At 42.6% G+C, this 26,442-nt stretch overlaps 1 protein-coding gene across 5 annotated transcripts; it reads left to right on the top strand.

The window, feature by feature from the left end:
- Positions 1 to 5,519: 5,519 nt before the first annotated feature.
- gigyf1a (GRB10 interacting GYF protein 1a) lies at positions 5,520 to 26,001 on the top strand. Of its 5 annotated transcripts, none has more exons than XM_083936819.1 (25): positions 5,520 to 5,733; positions 8,019 to 8,625; positions 8,720 to 8,783; positions 12,342 to 12,471; positions 12,747 to 12,842; positions 13,030 to 13,147; positions 14,250 to 14,358; positions 14,702 to 14,904; positions 16,910 to 17,139; positions 17,348 to 17,465; positions 17,598 to 17,789; positions 18,443 to 18,597; positions 18,904 to 19,072; positions 19,241 to 19,542; positions 20,019 to 20,113; positions 20,258 to 20,358; positions 20,454 to 20,527; positions 20,860 to 20,997; positions 21,273 to 21,488; positions 21,589 to 21,809; positions 21,926 to 22,083; positions 22,263 to 22,426; positions 23,006 to 23,050; positions 23,448 to 23,592; positions 25,854 to 26,001. In XM_083936819.1, the coding sequence occupies exons 3-25, from the start codon at positions 8,749 to 8,751 to the stop codon at positions 25,919 to 25,921; spliced, it is 3,282 nt and encodes a 1,093-aa protein (XP_083792945.1). In that variant the 5' UTR covers positions 5,520 to 5,733; positions 8,019 to 8,625; positions 8,720 to 8,748; the 3' UTR covers positions 25,922 to 26,001. The 5 variants fall into 5 exon arrangements, with proteins under 5 accessions (XP_083792945.1, XP_083792948.1, XP_083792947.1 ...); XM_083936822.1 differs by having other exon boundaries at positions 17,345 to 17,465; positions 19,241 to 19,407; XM_083936821.1 differs by having other exon boundaries at positions 17,345 to 17,465; positions 19,241 to 19,464.
- The last annotated feature ends 441 nt before the right edge of the window (positions 26,002 to 26,442 follow it).

Here is a 26,442-nt window from a genome sequence, read left to right as displayed (position 1 = left end):
ACCCTAACTTATCCGACATATTTCTGACACTCCAGTGTCTTGCATGACGGTGCAGAATATAGCTGAACCCTGGGGAGGAAAGCTGGTTTCTTGGATGATATATTACATTCAGTGGTCATCCTGTGAAATGCAAAAGAATGACTAACCACAGAATGTTTTGCACCTTTCCCCACACATTACACCTCAATTTAGCAATAGTACATATTTCTCATAAAGAAAATAATCAGTTTGTTAAATATTGATGCATTGAAGCTTCATTTGTTCAGCACTGCCATATATGCAGTACAGGTAAATCTCTTAGGGCGCACTCACACTGTCCATCCGTACTGTGCCGCGTGCTTTAGGGTACTAGTCCCCCCCTCCTTCTCCGTCTGCGGGCCAGGCCCGTTTGTACTCACACTAGTCCGTCCTTCTTTTTTCTATGTCCGAACAGGCGCACGTAAAATGACGCCAGAACCGCCATAGGCCTCATGCTCCCAAACAGTCCGTGGCCAGCAAGCGTGCCACAACTAGGCGCGGTACGGTTGCACTCACACTGGTCAAACGAAGTAGACTTTAGCCGTGAAACCTGTCTGGGTACGGTACAGATGGACAGTGTGAGTGCGACCTTAGACTAATCTGATTTAGTCAACATGTTGAGTTTCATGAATATATGAATTAGATCTGCAAGATGCAACTTTCTGATTTTTGTGGGTGGTGCACCTTTAATTTGCATGCTATTTCCTTCCTAAACCCGCTCCGTTTAAGGGAAAAAGAAGAGCTATGTTAGACATGAAATGGCTCTTTCCCTCCAATATGTGAAGCCAGGACTACTTAACACTGATTCTATTAAAGTTATGCCAGTGGGCCCGCCAAGGCTTTATCCACAACTGTGCATCCAGTTGAAGATGCCCCGTCATCCCGAAACTCTGGTCAGGTCTCTCTTCTTCCTGAAGGTGTTTTCTGACACACAACCCTTGTAGAAAATAGTCAGGTCACTGTCTATGTCTGACTGGCTCTTCAGGAAGCTCTCCAGAGTCTTCAGAGGGACTTCCATCACACTGTGGTCAGTCTGTCCATTCAGTGCATAGCCCCCATAACTAGGGAACATGAACCTTACCTCAAAGGGAGAGTTATGGTCAAAGCGTGGGCAGCAGTAAGCCAACCATAAGTGTTTTGGGATTGCCAGACGGTCCCTGTTATCTCGTTGGAGTGTCCCCCCAGAAACGGTCACCCCCGTCACCACGAAAGCTATGCCGTGGCAGAAGTTGTTGAGGCGGCGGCGGATGATGTTCAAGTATGGGTTCCACGAAGCATCCAGGGTGTTTGTGATTAATGGGACTACATTGGTCAGAGTATATGTAGAGGATTTGTCATCTGGCTCTGATTGGTGCTGGTCAGGATTCAGTGGAACACGTCTATATTCTACAGCGTCCGTGTAATCCTCCAATACGGCCTGGCTGTCCTCAATCAGAGGGGGGGTGTCTTCAGTAAGGGGAAGTGGTCTCATGTTGCCATTCTCGTCTTCAGAAACCAACTGTAGGGAAAAGAAAGGAAATAAATGCATTTAGCATTTTGAAAGTGATTGTATTTCAAAGGTCCAAACATTTAAGCCAATGCAAAAAGCCTTGCAGGCTACATAGTGGTGTAGTGGTTAGCACTGTCGCCTCACAATGAGAAGGTTCCAGGTTTGCATCCCGGCTGGGGCCTTTCTGTGTGGAGTTTGCATGTTCTCCCCGATACTGCGTGGGTTTTCTCTGGGTTCTCCAGCTTCCTCCCACAATCCAAAGACATGCACGTGTTAGGTTAATTGATGACTGATTGGTTGTCTGTCTCTGTGCGTCTCTATGTGCCCTGCGATACACTGGCGTCCTGTCCAGGGTGTACCCTGCCTCACGCCCGATGTCAGCTGGGATTGCCCCCCCCCCCCCGCGACCCCGACAAGGATAAGCGGTTGAAGATGAATGAATGAAAAAAGACTTGCAGTACCACTCATTTAAATTGGACTGCAGTAAGTAATGATTGGTTCATTATACAAACTGCTGAGATGTACAATGTGCATATTCAGTTTCTGGCCAAGAGAAGATCATGTTTGTATGTTCAATATGCATGTTTTGTACATTTATGCTAGTTCTCTCTGTGCTAAGCTAACCCGCTGTTGGCTGCAGCTACATGTTGAGCCTATAGGCATGAGAGTGATATCAATCTTCTCATCTAATTCTGCAGAAATATGTAATAGAGTTTTATGCTTATTTGCTTTATTTTTTTTGCAAAGACAAGTGTGTTTGGGGGTGTGTTTGGGTGATTGACAGGTGAATCAACCAGGTGGTGATTGCTGCTTGTTTGTCTGGAATGAACTCCATACAGGCTTTGTCTTCTTTACCAGATTATTCCTCCAGTACCTGGCCAATCGGCAGTAAGCTGGAGCCCCAAATCACTATCTTTTCCTAAACTTAACTAAATTACTTAGTTTTGATTTGTTTGAGATATTTCTGAAAGAGAACACTTGCTGGCAGTGTTGACTGCTACTGCTACTGTTGAACGCTACTTCTGCAAACCTATCTGTTGATTCTATTTTCTTTGCAGTTTGTGCTGCTGTGTCTTTAATAACAAGCATACTGACTGATAAACTGACTGCAAAAGCAAAGAAGGATTGTGCTGCAGTTGATCTTGTTATTGTCAGACAAGTGACATTGCCCGAAAAACCCTTAACTTTATTCAGGGACACAAACATGCACTAGTCTCTACCTGTGGCTCATACATCCATGGTGTATCCATCCTCCTCTTCCCATCAGACTTCTTAAAGATGTAGGCTGAATAGAGTGGGAGGCGACGACTGCTGTCATACAACGTGGCATAGCGCAGTTTGTCTGCATACTTCTGGCAGACCCTCCTCAGGTTGGGTCCTGTCATCCCTGCAGGTGGTGTCTGCATGTAGAAAAAATGGCTGCAGTCTTTGAAGCTCTTCGACACACTGGCGCTCACCAGAGGGGACGCCATCAGCAGGGAGAAGGATAGGACGCAGGTGCAAAACAGATGCATCATCACTGGAGTAGATGAAGATAACACAAAACAGGGTCATTTCCTCATCACTCGGGGGGTGTGACGTCCTGTCACACATAACTAGGAATGAAGAAATTTCATGTTGTGGTGATGAGGAATGATCTGGTTAATATGTCATCCTGTGTAGATGTTGCCGTCATAATCTAGGAAAGTGTAATGACTACTGGACAGAGACTCAGTATGCAAAGCAGTAGCAGTTCAGAGTGGATCTATTGGCTGGGCAGTTATCTGCTCCTGCTGTGTCTGTGCAGCCATGATCGCTGCACCGGTGTCTCTCAGGTCGTGTTCATGTTTTAGTTGATCTAATAAATCCACACCCATGTAATACTGTATACATCTGACCAGATAGTTCCTCTGCCAAGCATGATCTTATTGGTCGATAGTCATCCAGACACAGAGATGGATCCTCTTGCAGTTACATTGTTTTTGTACCATAACTGGTACAGCAATTTACTACAGGTACGTGTGGTACATGAACATTTGATAAAGCAAAGCACATGTTTGGGAGCTGTACAAGTCTGTCTGTCAAAGCCTGATGATCAAATCGGGCATCATCCGCTACAGCCTGAACCCACAGCTGTTGAGGAGGGCTAGTGATGACGGCATTGTTTCAACAAGTGCACTCAGTAGCTCTGTTTGAAATTGTTCCCTATCATTCATAGTCCAGAAGTAGTGCACTAAATAGTGTTTGCCATTTTGTAGTGATGTTCAAAATTCATTCACTATATAGTCTGTTATAAAATTCCCATAATAATTTGATTTCACAGACAATGTACCCTTTATTTAACTCATATAGCACAATGCAATGCGGTCTTGTTTTCAGCAGGAGAAGAAGTGTAGTGTCCGAAATATTTTTTGGTCATTCCCTATTTAATGAGTGAGTGAGTGAGTGAATGGTTTCGAACACAGCTACAGTGTCCAGCCACCAGCACCTGCTGCCCTCAGCAGATAGCAGCATGGCTTCTGTGAAGGGTCCTGATGGGACACAGTTTAAACTTGAGGTATGGGATGAAGATAATCTCTGGTACAACTGATCGAGCCAGCGGCACCAATTCAGTCAGAGCCGCATCCTTCTTCTCCATGTCTCGCATGAATCACAGCAACTTGTATTTCTCCTTCAAGATGATGGAGCGTGTCCCACTCAGCCCGAGGATGGACATCGAGGAGGTTCAAGCTAAACTGCCTCCTCTCAGTGAGGTGGGGATGGAAATGTTATCTTTTTAATTTTAGATCTTTCTTCTTAATGTAACTGTCTCCCAGATTCCCTTAGCAGACTGTGCTAATCCCTGGAGTGACCTAACCTTTACAAGATGTGAGAACATGACTGATCCTAATATGAAAAATAAAATGAAGAATGTAAATATTGAAATTACAGGTTTGTTTTTTTTAGCTTTTCTCTGTACTTACTTCTGCAAGTTTTCTTGCAACTGACACCTTTTTGTTGTATTAAAATAACAAAAAAGGCTATATTCATACATATGAGTAATGTGGACCCTATTGTGTATGATCCTTTATAAGACAAAAGCAATTGCTTTAAGCACATATAAACATTTTGTTTTAGTAATTTAGTGCAGGTACAATACCCTGGAAATTCAAACAATAAAGGCATTGAAACTCTTTTACAACAGACACATCAAGGCCCCAAGATTACATTAGGTTAGGACCTCCAAAAGGCTGTTCATTCTATGTGGTCTTATGGTTGCATTGCAGTTAATAGAATGATCAGAAACCAACTTTTAGCTTTAAAACATCTAGATCATCTTGAAATGTCTAATTAAGTGTCATGCTGCCTCTGAGTTAGTTTGCTTTATTCTTCTTATATCTATAATGAAAATATACTTCCATGCACTGTATTTAGCCTTCATGCATGTTCACCATATGTGAGGAATGGTCCCATTTCAAAGCGTTCCTGTCCAAAAGAATGTACGACTGCCCATTCATTTAGTGCCACTGTTGCCCAACAGCGCCCTCTGTTGACTGACGCCTAAACTGCCTTCCACGAAAGTCTCGCACATGCTCAGTTCGACATTGCTACGCAACATTCCACTTTCAAGGGTAATGAAATAACAAAATATCCAGTATCAAAACACCTCGTTGTTCATTTAAAGCACGCTGTTATCCACTGCAGAGTTTACGAAACAACTTTGTCAGAAGTTAATTTCGTTGTTCTGTAACTAAACGGCCGTGTCTCGCGTATGAGTATTGAGTCGGCTGTTTCGCCGTACGCCTAAAACACAAGCTTTATGCCGAAGTTGGGCTCGCTGCTCGGGTTACTGGGTAATTAAACGCATCCAGCAACGACGGCGCATTTGAAAATCCCGTTGTAAATAGGGGTGTGTGTTTGCGCCGCTGTGTCCAGGCTGGTGAGCAGGGGTGTGTTTGCCTGCTCCAGCATTGGTTCTCCACTTGTCAGTGTCCAGTCACGTGGTGTCACACGGACGGCCATGTTTCCGAAACACAAACAACAAGAAGAGCAGCGACTGGGAGCCAGCAGACACATACTGATACGCAGCAGCGACCGTTGGAGGAGAGAGGGGGGAAAAAATAATAAATAAAATACAGAGCAGGACTTTTTGAGAGTACGATTCTGTCGAATGAATACGTTTACAGTGTTTAAAGAGACAAATGCATACGATATATTGGCTGTAGACGCACCGTGCAGACAACCAGTGTGTGCTATAAACAGTGAAGGTAAGCCACGGTTCCTCTTTGCAGCTTGTCTTTTAGCTAGCTGGCTAACACGAGCTAACGCGCTAACTCGGCTCGTTTTGGATTTATCCGTCGTGAGAAAGGGCATTTGTTCTCAGTTCCTTTACTGTTAAAATAGTTGTTTCTGTCATTGTGTTTTGTTTACATCACATTAGCCCTAGCTTAACACCGACAGCGGAGTGGTGGTCGTCCGCACATTGGCGGAGAAGGCCGGGGAGTCTGATCCCAACACTCCGCCCCCTCCGCCATCATCTCTGGTGTCATTTGAACCTACTAGGCCTTCACCATCATCGCATACCTTGTGCTAGGCTACCTAGCTAGCTGGCTAACACGTCTCTTGTTATGCATCAGATATATTATATTGTTTGGTTGCAAATACGGGTTTAACAATTGATTTATCTTGTTTTAACGGACTCACAAGTCGATCTGCTGTAATTAGCTTGAAAGGCGAACAACGTACGCGCCAGAGCTCACGACCACTTACGCGAGCTAATGTCAGCTCGAGCTATTTTGTCAATATGTTAGCCATCTTTACGGCCAAACAATTAAGCATTGTGCAGTTTGTTGAAGTTACACATCGGTACGCGAGTTCACGCATGGCTTTTCAGTCTGCATTCTCGCAGCTCGAAATCGTTATCCCGCCACATTTTCAAGTGCATTACATTTGCAAAAGTACATAACAAATGTAATGTTCAGCAAACAGCGGTTTTTCCCCCCCGGCGCGACCTTGCTTCAGTTTTCACAGTACACAGTTAGCAGTAGACACTAAAGGTGCAGATTGTTTGGCTGTTGTGCCCTGAAGTCTGGCGTTAAGATGGATTAACGTTAACTTTGAAACCATTATAACCGCAAGCAGTCTACAGATGTGCAGGTTTAACTTCTACATTCTTAATTCTTGCACTACTCTAATCTCTGTACATGTTCTTCTGTTGTTGAAACTGTGATATGTCTTGACTGATCTGTAAGTAAGTCTAGGTGTTTTTGCCTTTAAGCTGACAACTAATTGCTACATGTTATAAGTCACAATACTCACTTAATTATCAATATAAAATAATACCCAGATATTTGAGCCATTACTTTGAGTAGCCTAAAGTAGTTCATCAAACACTTGTGGCAAGTACAGGTGATTTAAAGAGTACAATCGCATTTTAAGCACAGGGTTAGTCTCTATGTGCCACCATGGCGATCATATATTTTTAAAGTTTTTCTAAAGTTTGACATATCTTCAGTTCACACATACACAGGCATACACAGGGTCGACTTAATTCAAGTTAATAATTGATTCCCACATTGCAGACAGGTGTAAGTTGAACCTGTCTGCATCCAATTCTCCAACTTTCTGATATTTTTATGATCATATTTGGTTAATGTCTGTTAAGTAAGTAGATGGTAGACTTTTGCAGTACTCTACTGCAATAATGTTTTACTGGATGGATTTTCTGTAATTGCATAGTGTTAACAATTGCAGTGAGGCATAATAAGTTGCGGAAGTTCAACGCTAGCAATGAACAGAACAATAGATTGCCAGCTTCGTTCAGTTATTTAAATTCATTAATAAAATGTTTAAATATATGCTGGATTTTAACAATCAGATGTAATTGGTGAACCTGATGAAGGCTGGTGTAACATGTGGCTAATGGAAAAGGGAAAGGAAAGCTTGTTTTTCCACATCTTACAACATAACAGTTGTTGTAATATCAGAGGACTTTTCCAATTAAGTAAACTATGTTCATGCCATAGAGCCATGACTAACTGTTGAAATTTGGTTGCCTGGATATTGGTGTAGTTGCCATGACATTTTCAGGAACTATCCCCAAACAGCTGCATGGTTTTTAGAAGCAGCTGGTTCACAACACCACTGATACGTACTCCCTAGATTTCTGGGTGGAAAATCTCCTGAGAGCAGCAGAAACACGGGGCCAGGATTGAGCACTACACTAGAAATAGGTTGCTCCTTTCATATATTCAGGAATAGTGATACCACAGTGTTTTTTTTCCCCGCTCAGTGTCCTGTAACGGATTGATCAAATTGGTACCGTTCAGTGACTCAAAGGCGTGCTGTGAAAATAGTGTGTCTAGGCTAAACAGCGTAAAATCAAATTACACTTCCTTCCCTATCACAATATAGGCAGACTGCCAAGCGGTGACCATGCATCTCACCGACAGCCAATTTATTAAGTGCATACTTCTAACCTTATTCTATGAATCTGTCTTTTTTATCATTTGGTTTCTCTGATCCCCTCTCTCAAACTTTGCTTGATTTTCAGTGGTGCAAAAGGAGGAGGACAGGAAATAAAGGAGTTACCTGGAGGGTCTCCGTGAATCCACATTTCAGTTGGAGCGAGAGAAAAGGGGCACGGAGGGAGAGAGAGAAAAGAAACGAGGAGTGCGAGTCGCGTCTGCTCTTGGCAGCTGTTCCAGCAGCCTATTTCAGTGTTTTGGCTGTTATTTTGTTCCTGCGTTACCTTTTTGATGGATCAGTTCATATTTTTAACCTAAATGTGAGAAAAAAACTGCTGTAAAAAGAAAACATTATTATTAGCAAGATTGTTTTATTTCGTTCCATCGTTAATTTCCAAGGTTCTTTTTGTTTCTTTTTTTTATGTTTATCAACTCTTTTCGGCTGTGAGTAGCAGGAGCTTCCATTCTCCAAACTGTCGTCGAACCCCCTTCCTTATTTAGTTAGGACCTGATAACCTGGTATTCCTCAAGCACCTGAAACTGGCAGCTATTCTCTTTGTGTCTGTGTGTTTGGGGAGCTCTGTGACCACAGCTTAAGCACCACTCAGCCTTCTAGTCACCTAAGCCTAACTAAAGCCAGCCAGCTCTAGCCTGGTCCAGCCCAGTCCAGCCTGCTCCGATCATCTGGACAGGGTATGTTTACTCTTTTGCTTATACATTGTTTAACAAGTCGCGCATTTCTTTTGAACAAAAAAACAAAACAACCTGATATATATTTTCTCCTCAGATACTCAGTTCTGTGTGGACGTGAGGAATATGACTGCTGAGACTCTTAACTTCGGCCCAGAATGGTAACTGAGCCGATTTCTTTCCAATATTATATAATATTACTGATATAGAAGTTAATGTGCATTATGATTTGGCTCTACTCGGTTTGTACTTAAATTGCTTGTCCTAGAGCTTTTGAGCTAATTAGCAGGTCTTTGCCTGCAGATATTTTCTCAGTCACAGTGATATTGGCTTGGTACTAGGAATGGCCGTGAGTGATGGATTTCTCAAGTAGTCCTCCCTTCCAAATTAACTCAATTGGTAATCAACGGCACTCAAGTTTTTTGCACCTGTGCACAGTACCTCTTGATTCTGCACTTGACCCGAAACACAAACGCCTTAAATTTTTGGAACCTGCACTTCGCCTCACCGTCCGAGAGATGTTGTGTGACCTACATAACTTGGTTACGGTGACAGGCCCAGAAGACATGGAAGGGGTAAGCAATGACTCGGGGCCGCAACGTCGAGGCACTGGACATCCTCTTCGGGGAGGACTGGTTCGGAAATATGGATGTCAACAAGCTATAAGCTTGTTTCAGTGAGCCTTGCATTCGTCCTCAGAAACACACCCACTGGACTGGTGGAAGTCTAACAGGTGCCAGTACAAAAAGAGCAAAGCAGCAGCTTTTGATACCTGTCACCTCTGTGCCAGCAGAGCACCTGTTCTCCACAGCAGGAATGATCATTAACAGAATGCGAACGCAAATTCAATTACGTCTTTGTAAAGAAATATTGTTTTGAAGTTGTAAAAAGATATATCCTTAAAGGGCAACTGTGACTGTCTTAATTGAGAGCATTAGGTGTTGGGTAGGCGGTATTGCTGTGCATCTTTAGTCCGTCTGGAAGATTTGTTGCGTTCTAAAAATGGATTTAAGAACGAGTACTCGATTGGCCCTCGAGGAATTGATCCCTTGATCTTGGAATTGACTACACGTGCCCATCCCTACTTTGTATACATCCTGCGTCTCTGATGCATTATACTAATTACTAATAACTAATTTTAAGAAATAACTAAATACAAAAGTTGGCGTTAACATTGTTATTAGTATAACTGTGAACGTAGCAGTGCAGTGTGTGTTTACAGTTTACATATCAGTAAATAAATGCTACAACTCCTCAAGAGCCAAGCCAAGATACTGTGTCTTTGCTTGTCACCTGTTTAAAGTGAAGGGGTTAGCCCCAGGCTCAATAACTTTGACCTATAAGGTGGTCAAGTTATTCTTATTTAAGTGAAGCTGCTCTTCCAAATTTTAGCTTTTCTCAGAAAGAGATTTGTTCAAAATGTTGAACTATTACATTTAGACAGTAGTTTATTTTTATTTTTTATAGATTGTATCACAATAATAACAATCTATTGATATTCTTATTTGATAACGTGTGAAATACTAGAAGCAACTGAGTTAAGAAGTATGGAAATACACTAACTTTAAACATTAAACCCATTTAATCTTCTCATACCACAACTGATTTTCTTTCTACTATAAAGGTGGTTTTTAGAGCTCTCATATTCAACTCAAGACGGGACATTTGTATAATATTTTCAGATCTGGGATTTTATTTGTTTAAATCTCAGAGATATTTTCAACAAACAGCAATATAAACGTTATAACCATTTTCACATCAGGCTCAAATTTAACATTCATTCAACACAATTCATCAAATAATACACATTTTTATCGGGTACCCATTCAATTTTACCTTTAGACCCATCCAAACGACCACCTGTGGGTCCTGGGGTCTATTGGAACCAAAACGAAGGTATCGACCACCACCATCACTGCAGTCATGGGAATGTCGATGTTCAAATTGACATGTACATGAGCATTATTCTGACATTAAAACTCACACCGCGGCCTGATGGTGGAAGGGATGGTGGGCATAGTTTTCAGTTTGGTAGCACTCAATCACTAACAGCTTGTGACTGCTGTGTGCATTCTTGGTGCAGTGCCAGGTGTGCAGAGTATTTCTCTCTTTACACATCTGCAGCTGCTTTTCCCTCAGCAGCTCTCCTACCCACTTGTATCCTTGCACCCTGTAATACAGCTATATAGTGGTCATTTCATGTGCTCACCACATACAGCTGTCTGGCCGGCATGTTTACAAGTCATTTAATGGCTGTTAGTGTTACTGAAGTATTTAGACCATTTAAGGTTTTGCTGGCAGTTAAGTCGGCGACTATGTTAGTCATTGTGGTAGACTTCAAAGTGAAAACGTTCTGCCTCGCATTTAGATTTATGTAACAGTTATTAGACCTACCATAGCTCTAGTCTATATGTTTCTCACAACGGTTTATGAATGTCTAGATTTAAGTGTGTGGAAGAGTAGGGAAAGAGGATTTGCTCATTTAAATACAAGTGAAGTGGATAAAAAACATTCTTAGTATCTCTTACCCACTGGCATGTTTCCTCAGCTCTCCTCTCATTATTCAGGTTAGTTGCTGCACCACTTATTTTTCCCCTCTTTGTTATGCCACATACTACAAACGAGGGGTGAGGAATCTCCGGGGATCTTTCAATTCCAGTTCAGAGGGCTACAATGCGATAACATGATTATCAATGCATTGCGATGCAACACAATTTTTGAGCAGCACCTTTTAGAGGCAAAAAAATCATTTATTTTTTGTAAAAAGAACATGACTCATTGGCCATAATGAAGAGTTAAGGCACTCAAATAGATATTGAGCTCAATTACCAATTGTTGACTTTTCTGCATTATGGCATAATCTTTCTGATTGAACGAGTGGTCACCTCTCGTATTGTCGTCATCCCCCACGCTCCCCTCAGCTGCCAGTAGCTCCTCACAGGATGCTGATTGGCTGGCTCACTTTCGATCTGAACACAACAAGATGGATTATAGCGTGACGTGTTATCGTGAAAATTCAACTACCGACTGATCTTGCACGATTCTCGTCTTCTACCTCTTACACACCCACCTCCACATCTCTGAGAGTTCCATGTGGTTTTGATGCGAGTCAATAACATGTTGTGTAGAGGCATGTGAATGGGGCCATTGTTAACAGCAGGTCTTGGAATGTGGCCTGCTAGTAATAGCTTTTTAAAATGAAATCTTGAAAGTGGAAAGCTAATATGTCATCAGGGCTGAGCCAAGTATATTTCAGGGGACCTGCGTAGGAGGACGGTGGAATTTTTTACAATATTTAGTATGTTTTTTTTTCCCCTACTGCAAGATAGATGATATTAGTGGTTCTTCTACAGTTCAGATGAAAAGGAATTCTATCACTCTGACAATGTTTTGTATTCTGTGCCAACAAGGCAATTTACACCAAGTTTTTTCTTAGTGGTTTTTCAGCTCTGGACAGTGGCTTTAAAGGTTCAGTCATTTCCTGTTGAAACTCTGACACCTGACCAATAGCTTTGGTTACTAGTTTATTTAATAGTGTAATCATGTGTACACACTTTCCTTTTTCTTTAGGTTGCACCAAACCTTTCAATGACGTCCTACCTTTTCAAATGTAACACTGAGATGTCTTGCTAGTCTGTTTTATGATTCCTGGAAGAAGTATTGATATTAAAAGCCCATTATCCTAGTTATATGTGGTTCCTCTGCTCTTGCTCACCCAGGCTCCGTGCACTGTCCAGTGGGGGGAGTGTGACGTCCCCCCCTCCTTCCCCCGCCATGCCAAAGTACAAGCTGGCCGAGTACCGCTACGGCCGAGAGGAGATGTTAGCACTTTATATCAAAGACAACAAGGTAAGTGGGGAAACTCTACAAAGTTTGTCTTGGGCCTGTATGAATCGCAGAATAAGAAGGACCATCTTTAGTGTTTTGTAATTATGAGGAAGTAATTTGTGCTAAAAGTAATCATGCACTTTTTAAACGCCAGCATGAACATTGTTTTTTAACCTCCGTTGACTTTTCCCACCCTCAAAAATGAAAACCTGTCTGTAGGTCAGTTGTTTTTTGAAGTGATAATATAACATACTTTCTAAACTTTTTGTGCCTATTGTTATTGTTTGTTGTTTTAGGTCCCAGAGGACATGCAGGATAAGGAGTTTGCTGCTATTCTGCAAGATGAGCCCATGCAGCCACTGGCACTGGTGCCTCTCACTGAGGAGGAGCAGGTCTGTCACAAACGCCCACAAATGCACTAATACCTGCAAATGTTCAACCGTTTCAGCTTGTCATGAGATATCTCATCGCAATACAACCTCAGTGTCAAAGCAAACTGTTCTGTTGGTTAACAAATGTGGCTGTGAGCTCACATTCCTTACATTCCTCCCTTTTGCCCTTTCCATTCTCTCTCTGCAGAGGAACTTCTCCATGTCTGTGAACAGTGTGGCAGTGCTGAGGCTCATGGGAAAAGGGGTGGGCGGGGCTGCCCCAGCTGGAGTGGTCCGAGGACGAGGGGCCACACGAGGCGGTCGAGGTAAAAACTAACGGCAAAAAGAAAGCTCCCAGACACCCATTAGAAGAGAAACGTCGTCAAATAAAGTATAGCATTGATTCAGCCTAAGTGCACTCAATATAAATCCACAAGCTCTTGTGCTAAAACTAACATGAATCCAACAGCAACAGAAATGTTGCCCAAAACCTTTGGCTGAAACTACAATGGCTGTTATCCAGAGAAAGTAAAACAGTTTATTTAACCAACCAACCACTGGAGTGTTTATTTCCCCTTTTTCTTCCGCCATCTTGATGCAGCACACTTCCTCTTGGCTTGTCTAAATAGTCTTCCTTTTGTCCAGCAGTACCTGTCTAAAACCTTAAACCTTATGAACTCACCTTGTGCACACACAACACTCTGGGCATATGAATGGCCTATGTAAATACTAGCCATCCTGTTGAGGACAGCCAAGGAAACAACTTGGAAGAATGATGCTGTGTGGGTTTCACCATTTGAGTGCATGTGCTGGTGTGTGTGGCTGTCTGCAGCATGAAAGAGATGCACGCAAATCCTATATTCAGGCTTGGGACTACTACATGTATTCCATTTTACATTAATATCTCTATGGAAGCTTTGTGATTTTTCTCAATTTCTATGTAATGTGACTCAAATTTAATGTCCCCACACAGGACACATCTTCACATGGGATTTTAGAAATGGTTTTAATGAAATTTTTTTACTTTTGTTCAGTACCCTGCACTGTCACATTGGTAGTTAGTAATTGAAACGTATCAACTTCAATATTGAAACAGTAATATTTATTTATCTAGATAAATGAATATTCCTAGTTATAAAAAGTTGAATAGGGTATAGTTTTGATGAAGTTTTGGTGCATGATGTTTAAATAAATTGCCTTTACTAAGTGCCTGTACACAGAGAAAATGCATTGTGTTAAGTCATAGAAGTTGGTGAATTATTAAAAAAGAAAGTATGTGTGCATGCATGTATGTATTATACAGTACACAACAGAGAAGAGTATATGACCGCAGAGAGAGAGTGAAACTGTTTCAACTGGCACAAGTTCTCTCATTCAGAAGATGATGATATAAAATACAAACGCTTTCTTCTCCGTTTGTATAATCAGGACGAGGTCGTGGTGAAGGTGGATTCTACCAAAGAAGTATTGAAGATGCGGAGGTGGGTTTTGGACGAAGCGTCCGAGAGATACACCGCAGCCAGAGCTGGGATGACCGGTAAGTAAGGAAAAACCAGCATACCACCTGAAGGTCAAATGAATCATGGCTCACTGCTGAGAGTGTCTGTCACTGAGTGTAATAAACTCAATAATCCTCTCTGGTATTTTTGTAGAGTTTTGCTCTGGTGGGAGGATTTATCTTCTCTCATCTGCCTCGGCTGAACTGAAATATCTGTTGTTTTTCTTCATGGGCCTAGTTAAAATGTTTGAATTGGTATTAGTGGTGATGAGATGCAGGTTTTGACTGGACATATTTCTCAGAGGAAATGGACATAATGTTTTGGGTTTGTTTTCCTGTTTATCACTTAACTGATATCTCTCAATATCCCTCCTTCCTTAAGGGGTGAGCGTCGTTTTGAGAAGCCACTGAGGCGGGAGGTGGGGCGTCCTGGCTTTGAAGAGCCTGTAGGTCCTGTGGTCCCAGGGAGGAAGGAGTACACAAGGGCTGACAGCGATAACTGGCGAATTCTCCGCGAGGAGCAGGAAGAGGAGGAAGGGGCAGAGCCGGGCACTAACTGGAGACTTGCTGGACTCCGCAGGGATGGTATGATAAATACTTACATTTATTTTATTGTTATGCTACTACAAATTCTTGTTTGTGGTGAAAATGAAATGGGATGCAAAGATTAATGGATTAATTGTCGATAAGAAATTACTCTATTTAACCAGTCCCAGTCTGGTCAGATGCGTACATGAACTGATGAAGCCTCTTGGATGAGAGGTGAAACGTCTTCCTAGACAAACAACCAGTCTAGTTGTTTTTGACTGAAATTGCTTTGAGGATAACGATGACCTGGACGAATGAGAACATTCACAGGCTTACTCTATTTAAAATAAATAAATTGCTTTTTGAACTCATAATTCCACGTGAGTGTGCGCTTGACGCCAGATGTACTTGACACACGCACAGGAACACAAGTGAAGCAGTTCTGATAACAACAACAACAAAATAAACGAGAAGCGGTACACTGACAGGATGAAGAGGCCAAAACGGAGTGCAGTATGGAGCCACTTTAAGACCTGAGCTCCCGCAGTTTCGCTAACATCAGGCTACAAGTTACAGTCACAGTGTTGCACCTGACGGACCTGAAGCCTCCGTCTGTCGGCAGCTCCCGAGCCGATTGACAGCAAAAATGTACTAAACTAAAATAGTTTTCATGTCGGCTCTATGGGAAGAAATCAACAGTGTTTAACTGATTCACTGACTTTGTTTCTCCGCCCAGCGCAGCGAGTGAGGCAGCAGGTGACACAGACTGAGCTGATCAGTCAATGTAGATACAGTACATATAAAACGTATACAGCGGGAGAAAACTCGGGTGTGAGTCGATTCACTTAATAAATTGTAACCATATCAATTCTGTGAGATGACCGAGGGACGGTCGTCATATCCCTTCTTGTCTCGCTCACTCGTGAAGCAGTGCTTTGAGTTTAATATGCTACCAAAATGTTATTCCCTGCCCTTAAGTGAGTGATTAAGGAATATGATTTGCATTTTTTCATACGTCATAAGATAGATAGGAAGATAGCATGTTACGTATAGACCTTTTCAAAGTTGTAAGCATTAACATTCTAAATGTGTCCAAGTTTGATTCCTGTTGCAGTGAATGTGAACGACATCAGCTGACAGGAAGTTAACAAGGACCAAGGCTGTTGCCTAGTAATGGATTTCCATTAAAAGGGTCAATACAGTTAACCTATCAGGGGGAATTCAGCTTCTCAGAAGAATTGCAGCATATCAATTAATCGATCATCGATCGCTAAGATGAAACAACTATCCCTCAATGAATTACTCAATAATTTGCCTCCCTATCACAAACTGTTCCCCTACTGTAATATCTAAAAAAAAGAACTTGAAACTCAGTTTTCTCACAATACACAGCTTCAGGTGACTGAACAATTCATGCGTGGGATTCATGGTCACTTTGTATGGAACAACTTTAAACCACATTAGACAAAGGGCCTTTTTCTGCTGAAACCTACCTTAGACCTGGAGGATGTCACGTATCCCTGTAAACAGGCCTGCTGGGTTCTTTATGGAAGCGGCAACAGTCTGGCATAAGGAATAAATAAGGCAGATGTAACCATTTAGTGTAATCGCACAACCTGTTACTTTTGGTTCACACTTCAGATAAGAGTAGGCTTTATAACAACCTACATGGTGAAAGCTGATAATATTTCAAATGTAAAGACAATGTTTAACAGCAGCAGGTTTAACTTTAACAGTAGACTTAGTGACATCTAGTGGCAGGGAAGTGATTTCTACAAGACACAGTAGAGCTTCATCTGAAACAATGCTGCACTCCACAGTTTCTGGTGACAGTCGGGTTACAAGACAACATTACTTTTTCCCAACACGTTTTAACTCTAAACACAAAGTGACATCAAACGCCTTTAAAGACATAACCACATCATTGCCTGGGCTACTGCTGTAATTTGTGCTTTTCCTATGAAACCTTTTTTCTATGGTAGGTACCTACTAAGTGTCATTGATATTCTCATAACTTACTTATGACAGTATCCTCAGTGATGGCGGTCCATTTCTTTGTCAGATGGTGGTCCTCGCTCAGCAGGCTGGCGGGACCATACTGGTCCAGGCGAGAGTCGTCGCAGGAAGTTTGATTTCGATTTCCGGGACTCTGAGGGCCATGGTGGTGGCCGCCGGCGCGCAGGCAGTGAGGGACAAGAGGATGACAGGGACGGCCTGCCAGAGTGGTGTACAGATGAGGAGGACGGGGAGATGGGCACGTTTGACTCCTCTGGCGCTTTCATGACTATGAAGGTGTGTTTTTCAATCATTTCCAACCTTTTGGTATTATTAACATATTCACAATAGCAGACTAATTGTTTCAGTGAAGTCTTGATAAGAAAACGGCATTGAAAAACAGAGGCATCTTGTATATAAGCCAGTAAAGTTATTTTATTTTCCGCCCTCGTGAATGTATTTGTTACACTTCATTTCCTCACATCTCTTGGTTTTTTGTCAGAAGGGCGGAAAGGAGACAATCCTGGAGGAGGAGTTTGAGTTTAAGGGGATAGAGGAAGAGGAAGACGAGGATAACTTCGCTGACATCGAGAGGAACAGTGATGAAGGAGACAAAGACAAGGGTGAGGAAATACTTAATCTTACTTAATTCTACCCTTTTGTTACATTCATGCTCAGTGACCAATGCATTTAAAGCAAGCTAAAACTTGAATTGAACTAAAATGTGTTGTCCTTCCTTCCGTCCGCTCTCACAGAGAGTAAAGAAGCTGGCTCTGCTGTAGGGGATGGTGAGACAAAGCCAGCATCACCCTCCTCCTCTCCTCCAGCTCTCATGCACTGTGCCCCTCCGTCCCTGGAGCCTCGGCCCAGCAATGCCAGCCAAGTGGTGGACAACCCTCAACTGAACAACAGCCACCCTGTCAAGGCCAGCAGCACATCCAGTGAAGGTATGCCTTGTTCTGCATATTTTTGTATGAAAGTAGGCTTTTGAGCAACAACACAACAATAGATTCAGTTAGCAGCATTATTCAGTATCTATTTAAATAGATGATTTTGTTTTTTTCTATAAAGGTGTAGGTATTTTACTCATCAGTGAACAATGTTATGTATAGTTAGAAGTCTATGGTGAGTCTAAATCAGGATAAATACAAATAGTATGAAATGAAATGTAAAATTCTCAAAGATAAGAATAAAAAATTAAAACAGTTGGTGCATGCTGTGCTGCAATCACACTCATTACACCTGTCTGCCACTGCTTTATCTGATTATTGTAAAGAGCTAACTTCAAATTCTAATTTGAAGTGTTGAGTCTTGTCCTGGCACTGTTACTGGAGAGCTTTTAGCTTTCTTCAGCCATGCTCTTTTAGTCTCCGGACAGTGAGTGTGTGGGAGGAAATTCAGCCCCATTGATATTTTTGGTTTGATACACAATATGTTTAGCACCAGTCATTTAATATCTTGTTTACTGAACTCGCTGTTCCTGCTGAATCTGATAAAGAGCCAGTAGGGGGCTCTGCTCGCCACATCCAACATCCCATAGATAGAAACACTAAAAATAGGACCCATTGTTTTACTAATGTTTCTTGTTTCTTTTTGTCAGACATGGCTCCGGTAGGGGGCTCCAAGGCCCAGCTAAGCCCCATCGCCCCTCCTTCCTCCAGTCTGCCTCCCCCACCGCCTTCCTCTGCTGCTCCTTTCCTCCCTCCACCTGGAGGAGACACAGAGGATGATGAGGGCATGAAGCACCTGCAGCAGGTAGAAACAAGAAAGGGCCTATTTTCAAGCAGCTGTCTCAGCTTTACATTAGCTAATCAAATTGTGATTATCTTGCTATAGAATATTCTAGACTCCTTATGCCAAATAAACAATGAGTCTATGGAATGTACCAATATTCTTTCAGTTGCTGGTTCGTATTAGTTATTGCAACATTACTTGTGCAGATCCAATTGACGGTTGAAAATACCCAAGTTAAATGCGTAGTCTAAACAAAAATGGACTTGTCCGTTAAATGGATGTGGTGGTGTTATGACAGCATGTGTGTGTCTGTGGGCGTTTGTGTAGGAGGCAGAGAAGATGGTGGCATCACTGCAGGACACTTCTTTGGAGGAGGAGTGTTTCACCCAGGCTCTGCAGCAGCAGCAGGAGAGCAGGAACACAGCAGCCGCTCTGCCGCTGTCACATGAGGCCGCCATGAAGTGGTTCTACAAGGACCCACAGGGAGAGATCCAGGGTAGGCTCACACACTGTGCCGTTTATAGTTATCATTCATACAAGCACAGCATATTGATCTATAGATGTTGTCTAAACTATTTAAAATGAGGTACACAAAGTTGACAGCATACCTTTACATACTTGTAAACTCATATTTATCTCTCTTTCCCATCATACCCACTACCAGGTCCATTCACCACAGTGGAGATGTGCGAGTGGTTCCAGGCTGGCTACTTCACAATGACCCTGTTGGTAAAGCGGGGCTGCGATGAGGGCTTTCAACCCCTGGGCGATGTCATCAAGATGTGGGGCCGTGTGCCCTTCGCCCCAGGGCCCTCCCCGCCGCCCCTGCTGGTGAGACAGCCACCACCAACGCAGCGCCCACAGCCCACCCGGGGCCCTGCCGGGACTGTGAGTCAGAGCTCAGCCATCGTAGAGGATGGGGAGGGGAGGATGCTGAGGAGAGGGAAGATTGATAGACAGGTTACGGTAAAAGACCAATAATTCCTTCAAATTCAGTTTTAACATGAGATTCATGTCATTTTAATTGTGTTCCAGCTAACTTCTTAATTCCCTCCTGTAGGTAGTGGGAAAAAATATGGTTAATATTCAAACCATGAAAGTCTTAAAACCACATTATTGTTCTCCAGTTAAAGTCACTGGTTGAATGTAAGCTTCAAATTAGTGGAGCACATCAGAGCAGGCTCCACCACTGCATTTAATACTGTAATGTAACACTACATATATTGTCAGGTGTTGCCCTCATCTTGGCAAGATTTCTCTATTTTTTTTTGTATTTTTAATATGCAACACATCTGAACTAGTTTCTAGTGAAATCTGTGGTTACAAAGACTATTCCCAACAAGCATTTCCTTTCTTAGCCCACTATATGTGGATAGATGTGATTTGGTATGTTGAGTTTGAGTATGCATTGTATTGACCGGGGATCACTGTCTTCTTTTCAGGGAAACCTGGACCAGGACCGCCTGAAAAAGCAACAGGAGCTGGCAGCTCTTTATCAGCAGCTCCAACAGCAGCAGCTATTCCAGCTCATTAACAGGTAAGCCTATGGGGGATGTAGGTTTCACCTTACATGTAATGATTAGTGCACATCAATGTGTGTTTGTGTCCTAGTTTGTGTCATTTTACAGTGGAGGTTTTGACTTTGGACTTGCACTGTTTAACTTTGCTTTGTGTGTTTCAGGTGCAGTGAGCAGGGTATGATGCCTTCGATGAACAGGTCGATGTCAGTGCCAGATACAGGGTCCATGTGGGACATGCATACCTCAGCTTCACAGCCGTCAGGTACATTCTTGACTGCAACTGGTTGGGCATGTGCACACAACGGCAACACGCCTGTACCTATGATGCTAAAATAACCTAATATTATTTCCATGTAGGTGGTGAAGCCAGTCTTTGGGACATAACAATGAATCCTTCTACTCAGGGTCCAACTCTCGAACAGCTTCAAAAGGTGGGTTCAGTCATGAGATTTTCAGCCTTACAATGCAAAATCACATCTACATTTGCTAGGTTTCTTGCTTTTTTTCTCTTTTTCTTTTCCATATGTACCTGTTTTCCACAGTCAGTCATCTCATTGTCTGTACTGTCCACAACTGGAACTTTTTTTGCTACCTAGACAAATTAGTAGTAATGCTAGCATGCACAATTACTGTTATCAAACTGGATTGTGTCAGATCCAAAGCCTGCATTGTGTTAAAAAAAAGAGAAGAAGATTAAAAATGTTGCTTATTCTAGTCTGTTTATGACTTTTATTCTGTTTGACCCCTGATGTTTTCCCTTCAGCTCCAGCAGGAGAGGCGAGACGCTGAACTCAGGGCGAAGCGTGAGGAGGAGGAGCAGCGCAAGAGGAGGGAAGAGAAGAGGAGGCAACAGGAGGAGCAGAAGAGGAGAGAGGAAGAGGAGCTCTTTAGACGCAAGCAGGTGATTTGAAGGAAGGATATATTTCCCTCCCCCCTGTCTCTTACCACAGGCTAAAAATATTGAGGATGTTTCATGTTACAGCCTCATTAAATCTGTAAAATATCTTTGTTTTTTACAATTGGTTATCATACTAAACATAACTGTATTACCATACAATTCAGTTTAAAGATGAAATGCAATAAGAATGGCTGTACAGTGGCTTAGAATGCTGTTCACTGAGTCATAATTTACCGCTTTAAAGTATTAACCCCTTTACCTGTCATATCTTCCTGTAGTGTCGTCAGCAGCAGGAACTGATCATGAAGTTGCTGCAGCAGACACCCCAGCAGCAGGGTCCTGGGGCAAGCGGCTCAGGCTGGAGTGGGGCTCCCTCCTCTGGGCTATCCAAGGCAGGAAAGCCCCAGGCTCTGGCTCTGCTTGAAATGCAGCAGGAGGCAGAGAGGCTCCTGAAGCAGCAGCAGCAGCAGCGAGCCCAGCAGCAGAGAGATCGCGTGAGTTTCAGCTACTTAAATCACATTGCATACAGCGAGTAAGAGAGTATACCAATGGAAAATGATAATTTCTCACAATGATTTCTCTATCCAATTCCAGCACTCTGGCATGTCGATGGGGAGCTCCTCCATGGGAGGGCAGTGGGTGGATGGTGTTGGCATGTGGGGTGGGCCTGGAGGTATGGAGGGTAAGGGTAGCAGTGGAAGCTCTTCAGGCAGCATGGGCATGTGGGATGAGGCTGTGAAGAACCAGTCCGGCCTGCGAGGCAACAGCAACAACAACATGGGCTTGAAGAACAGCCGCAGCAGCCCTTCACTCAGGTACATGAGACCAGAATAAATAAACTCAAATACACGCCAAATAAATATTTGATGACCCGTTAAAATACTGTACCCTTTAATTAATATTCACTGAACTCTGTATGACCTTTTTGCAGTGATCAGTACATGATGCGCCGCAAGCGTACGGAGGAGGAGGAGAAACTGCTGAAGCTGCTGCAGGGCATGAAGCCTCAGGACGGCTTCACTACCTGGTGTGAACAGATGCTGCATGCTCTCAACACCTCTGCCAACAACTCCTCCTCCTCTCTGGATGGTAAGCTGCTCTGCATTTATGTATTTAGAAATGCCAAGGGTGAGGCAAATTCCCTCCCTTAATTTAGATAGCTTTCTCTTTCAAATACAACACATTTCAGGTTTTAAGTGAATTGATCTCAACATTTTCCCCCACATTTGCAGCCTTGCTAATCATTTTAACTGCATGTCTTTATTAAGTTGCCACAATTGTGGCGTACCTGAAGGAGGTGGAGTCTCCCTATGCAGTACTGGACTTCATCCGGTCCTACCTAGGGGACACAGTGGAAGCCAAAGAGTTCGCCAAACAGTTTCTGGAGCGACGTGCCAAACAGAAAGCCAACCAACAGAGACAGCAGCAGCAGGTAGGCCTGAGCTCGAAAGGTCTTTTTAAAAAAAAAATGAGAACAGCGTATGTGAAAAACATGATGGTTCATTCGTATTCTCCTAACAGAGTTCTGTCTCAAAGAAAAGGAACAAAACTATACCTGATAGCAGGTATTTAAGGGTCCAAGCTCCTCGCTGGCCCATGTAGGTGATGCAATTTGGAACTGCAGGTCGACTGGCCTTGCAGGTTGAGTGCAGCACAGATAGGAGTTAAAAAAGTAGGTTTCATATATTTGCGAAAAAGCGCCACCTAGTAACCGATTGACATCAAATTTTGCACAGAACTTCAGTGGAGCAGGCGATTTATTATATTATAACTTTTGATCTTGAGAAATTACAGATTATATGTGCAGTGATTCATGCAGCTCAGACTCAGCCGAGGAGGATTTAGAAAACTAGAATCACAAGATTCAGGGAAATTTTGGATGTAGAAATTTTGAATGGACCTCGTACAGTGTGGGAGTTAATGGCCAACACACTCTCACCTTGATTATATTAGGTGTTGCTTCATTGTGACCATTGTAAATTCCTCCTCTTCTTCTCTTCATGTATCCTAGTTATCAAAGGAAGTGGCTGGATTGAACATGAACTTCCCTTTGCAGGTAATTACAGATATGCCTTTGTACTGTATATACAAACACTGATGAAGCTGAGCTGTAAGTGAGAATTTTAACTAACCATAGTAATGCCTATGTAACTAGTGTAGGGTATGATGTGACTTTAAGGCTCCTCTATACTATTTTATAACTGTCAATTGGTTGCTGAATCTCAAACCTGGGCTGGCAACTTTAAATGTCTAAACACAAACCCAAATTTTGCGCGTCATTCATGGGGATGCAAAGTCCTTCAAAGCAACAGGAACAACTTCATGAAAACCATAAAGCAATAGCATTTACTGAAGGCTATGACCGGAAGGACATTCATTTCTTCATGAAAAGATGGACTCCTGGATTTAAAAAATGGTATGATCCAATCATCTTTATTTATTTATTTTTTTAGGACACAATGCGAGGTATGAATCCAAGCACCCTGCAATCCATGTTTCAAGCCAACCACATGGGCAAGGCTGGTCTCTATGACAACCAGGGGGGAAAGATGAAGAAGAAACAGCCCATGATGCTGCACTCTGACCCCAGCATCTTAGGTATGTGACCTCACCAGCATTTAACATTTCTACCTTTTGACTTCATATGTCTGTAAATGGCCAGCTAGCTTTAAATCACTTGACCTAGGAATAGCATTTCGATTATACAAAATACAACCTGTCAACAAACACACCACCGACACACTCGTACATCAGAGTTAATACACAAAACATGCCAAAATGTATTCATCTGGAGTCAAATGGAATCCAACAAAAGCGTCAAAGGAAGACGTACAGCTTCCTGATGCACCAGCAGAAAGTATTGTTTCTTCCTTATATTTGCACCCATGCCAGTTGGTAAGTAGGAGGGGCTTGTCTGGTAGGCGTATGTCTGAAGTTTATTTATGTACCCATGAGCCGTTTGGAGCAAAAACCCAGGGATTGGATAGGGTTTGCCCATTTTTGGCTATATTTGACAAAGACGCTGTAGGCAGGTAAATGGGGACGGAGGGGGTAAGACATGCAGCAAAGGGTCGTGGGTTGGAGTGGAACCTGGTAAGACTAAGCCTTAAGGCCCCTACACATGATACACGGTAAAAACCTTTTGTGCCGGCTGTTCCATTAATTTCCTATGGAAGAGGTGGCAGCGCCCAAGGTAGAGGCATGCACCATTCAGATTTGCCTCTCTGTCGCTGTGCTCAAAGCTCAAATCAGTTGAACTTTGACCTTGTTGCCTCTGACCTTCCAAAAGCGCAACCAATGAGATGGAATTTTTGAGTGTAACGTTTACGTTTCCTAGCACACCAGAAAGCAATATCAAGCTGTTAGAAAGATGGAGGAAAAAATGATTTTGTGTTGGAGTTTCCCTAACTATTTAACATTACATTTAAGTCGTTTCATGATCACGGAAGGAAACATAATGCTCAGAGGGTTATGAGCAGTCACACCAGGTGAGCCACAAGGGCATCCCAGCTCGCAGTTGAAATAGATGTCAGCAGGTGGCCAAAGAAATGTGATATAGGTAAAAACTGAAGTATTGTGATCTGTATACTTTAAGCCTCAGTAATCTTTATATAGAAAACAGTGGAGGGAAAGAGGTTGTCCCCACACTGAATTTTACAAGCGCTCTATAATTTGATTGAGATAAGATCCGTTGTTTCTAACACTTTTTTTCCTAAAGAAGTTTGCACTGGTTTAAACATTGAATCAGAATACACATTAACTCATTCGACCTTTTTGGCTTAGATTCACTACTATCTGCTATTTCTACATTTGATTATCACACAAGAGTACATAAACATCCCCTGCCAACTAGGGATGCACCGATCAATCTTTTTCAGTCTTTATAACGATACCTTTGTTGAATTAATAAACTGTACACCTCACCATGTGGAAGAGATTAAGGGGGTCAGGCTCGACTTAAACACTACTTCCCTAGCTTTGTAAAACATTTTAATTTATTAATTAATTTATTAAAATAATCAATTTTGCACCAGCTTAAACTTCTGAAAAATTAAAATGAAATGTAACAGCTGAACCTGAGAATAAAGTAACTTGTATTACAAACCGTAATGAAACTTATTCGTAGATATTTAGTGCAAACAGGAATTCAAAATAAAAACACAGCAGCTGAACCTGAAAACAAAGTAAATGAAATAACATTATTTAAGAGAGTTAGGTTTTGATGGTTCAGAGCGGTTTGTCCACTCAAACTTGCTGGAGTTGTTGTGATGTTTAGGAAAGGCTGTGGTTTTACCTTTTGCTATTATTTCTCCCAGCTGTACGTTAAGGAGGGCATCTCCATAATTAACCACCTCTATTTGATTTGAATGTAACATTTCCACTGGTAAAACTTGATGAAAACTGCTATGGCATTTTCAATGTTAAGTTGTGTTTAGCTATCCGCCAAGCTAATTATCTCATCTACCTTTTAGTAAGGGCAGAATAAACAAACAGTAATGAAATCTATTTGTAAATATTTAGTTTAAACAGGAATCCAAAGTCAAATACAGCAGCTGAAGCAGGTGAAATACGTCTTGTACAGCCACTTTGGCTCGCTCCACGTTGTTGCTGTTGTTGGCTGTGAGTCAACCAGCATGCTGCACACGCGCCAAAAACGAATAGAATGCAACGGTCCATGGATTTGGCAAATAATCCAATATGTGATCCAGCTCATTTGTCAATACCGGGACCAATACCTGATCTTAATATTAGATCTGTGCATCCCGGCTGCCGACCCACTGCTCCAGCCTCCTCTGATCTTACTCTTCTCTCTCTGTCTCTTCTCATTGCCCTCTTTGCCCACCCCCTCCTCCCTGCAGGGTACTCATTCCACAACGCGGGCGATTGTCTGAGCCTGAATGAGATGGAGATGGTGGAGGATTACTGATGTGACGCAGCGCAGCAGCAATAGCTACCTGAGGCCTTCTGTCTTTTAATCAGACAAACCTGATGACGAATGTGCACTGCTGGGGGAACAGGGGGTGGGGATAGGAAGGGAGCAAGCATGAGGGGAGGTGCAGGGTGGAGGCGCCTGGATCTGCGCCTCCCACACTTTCCTTCCTTCTGGCAAGAAAAAAAAGGGCTCCTTGCTGCACCAGTTGATCACTTGAGCAGGGGAGAGGGGGGTGAGGAGGGGTGATGTTAAAAGGAAGATGGGTATCCTCTGGCACTCAAAAGATTTAAGCACCTTATACTGAACTAATGCACTTTATTGAGATTGGGATTTGAATAGTTTTTTTTCATGTGTGTGTGTGTGTGTGTGTCTGGAATCAGTGCGCATACGATATGTGTACATACACAGCATCTGTGTGCATCAGAACTGGAAGGGGCGGTGAAACAGTTGGTGGGGTGAATGGTTGGGCTGTTAGGTTTTCAAAGTCAGGGGGACCTTTAGTTGAAACCTTATCA

Source organism: Echiichthys vipera (genome assembly GCF_963691815.1).
Source record: "Echiichthys vipera genome assembly, chromosome: 22".
In the NCBI taxonomy this organism is placed as follows: Eukaryota; Metazoa; Chordata; class Actinopteri; order Perciformes; family Trachinidae; genus Echiichthys; species Echiichthys vipera.
Note: the sequence above shows the minus strand (reverse complement) of the source record. Positions and strands in the feature narration are given on the sequence as shown.

Excerpts from the sequence above, each read along its gene's own strand:
- gigyf1a (XM_083936818.1), top strand. The coding sequence starts at position 8,749 with ATGACTGCTGAGACTCTTAACTTCGGCCCAGAATG. Across the intron at positions 12,472-12,746 it reads TTTATATCAAAGACAACAAG|GTCCCAGAGGACATGCAGGA; the intron begins GTAAGTGGGGAA and ends TTGTTGTTTTAG. Across the intron at positions 18,598-18,903 it reads GCATGAAGCACCTGCAGCAG|GAGGCAGAGAAGATGGTGGC; the intron begins GTAGAAACAAGA and ends GCGTTTGTGTAG.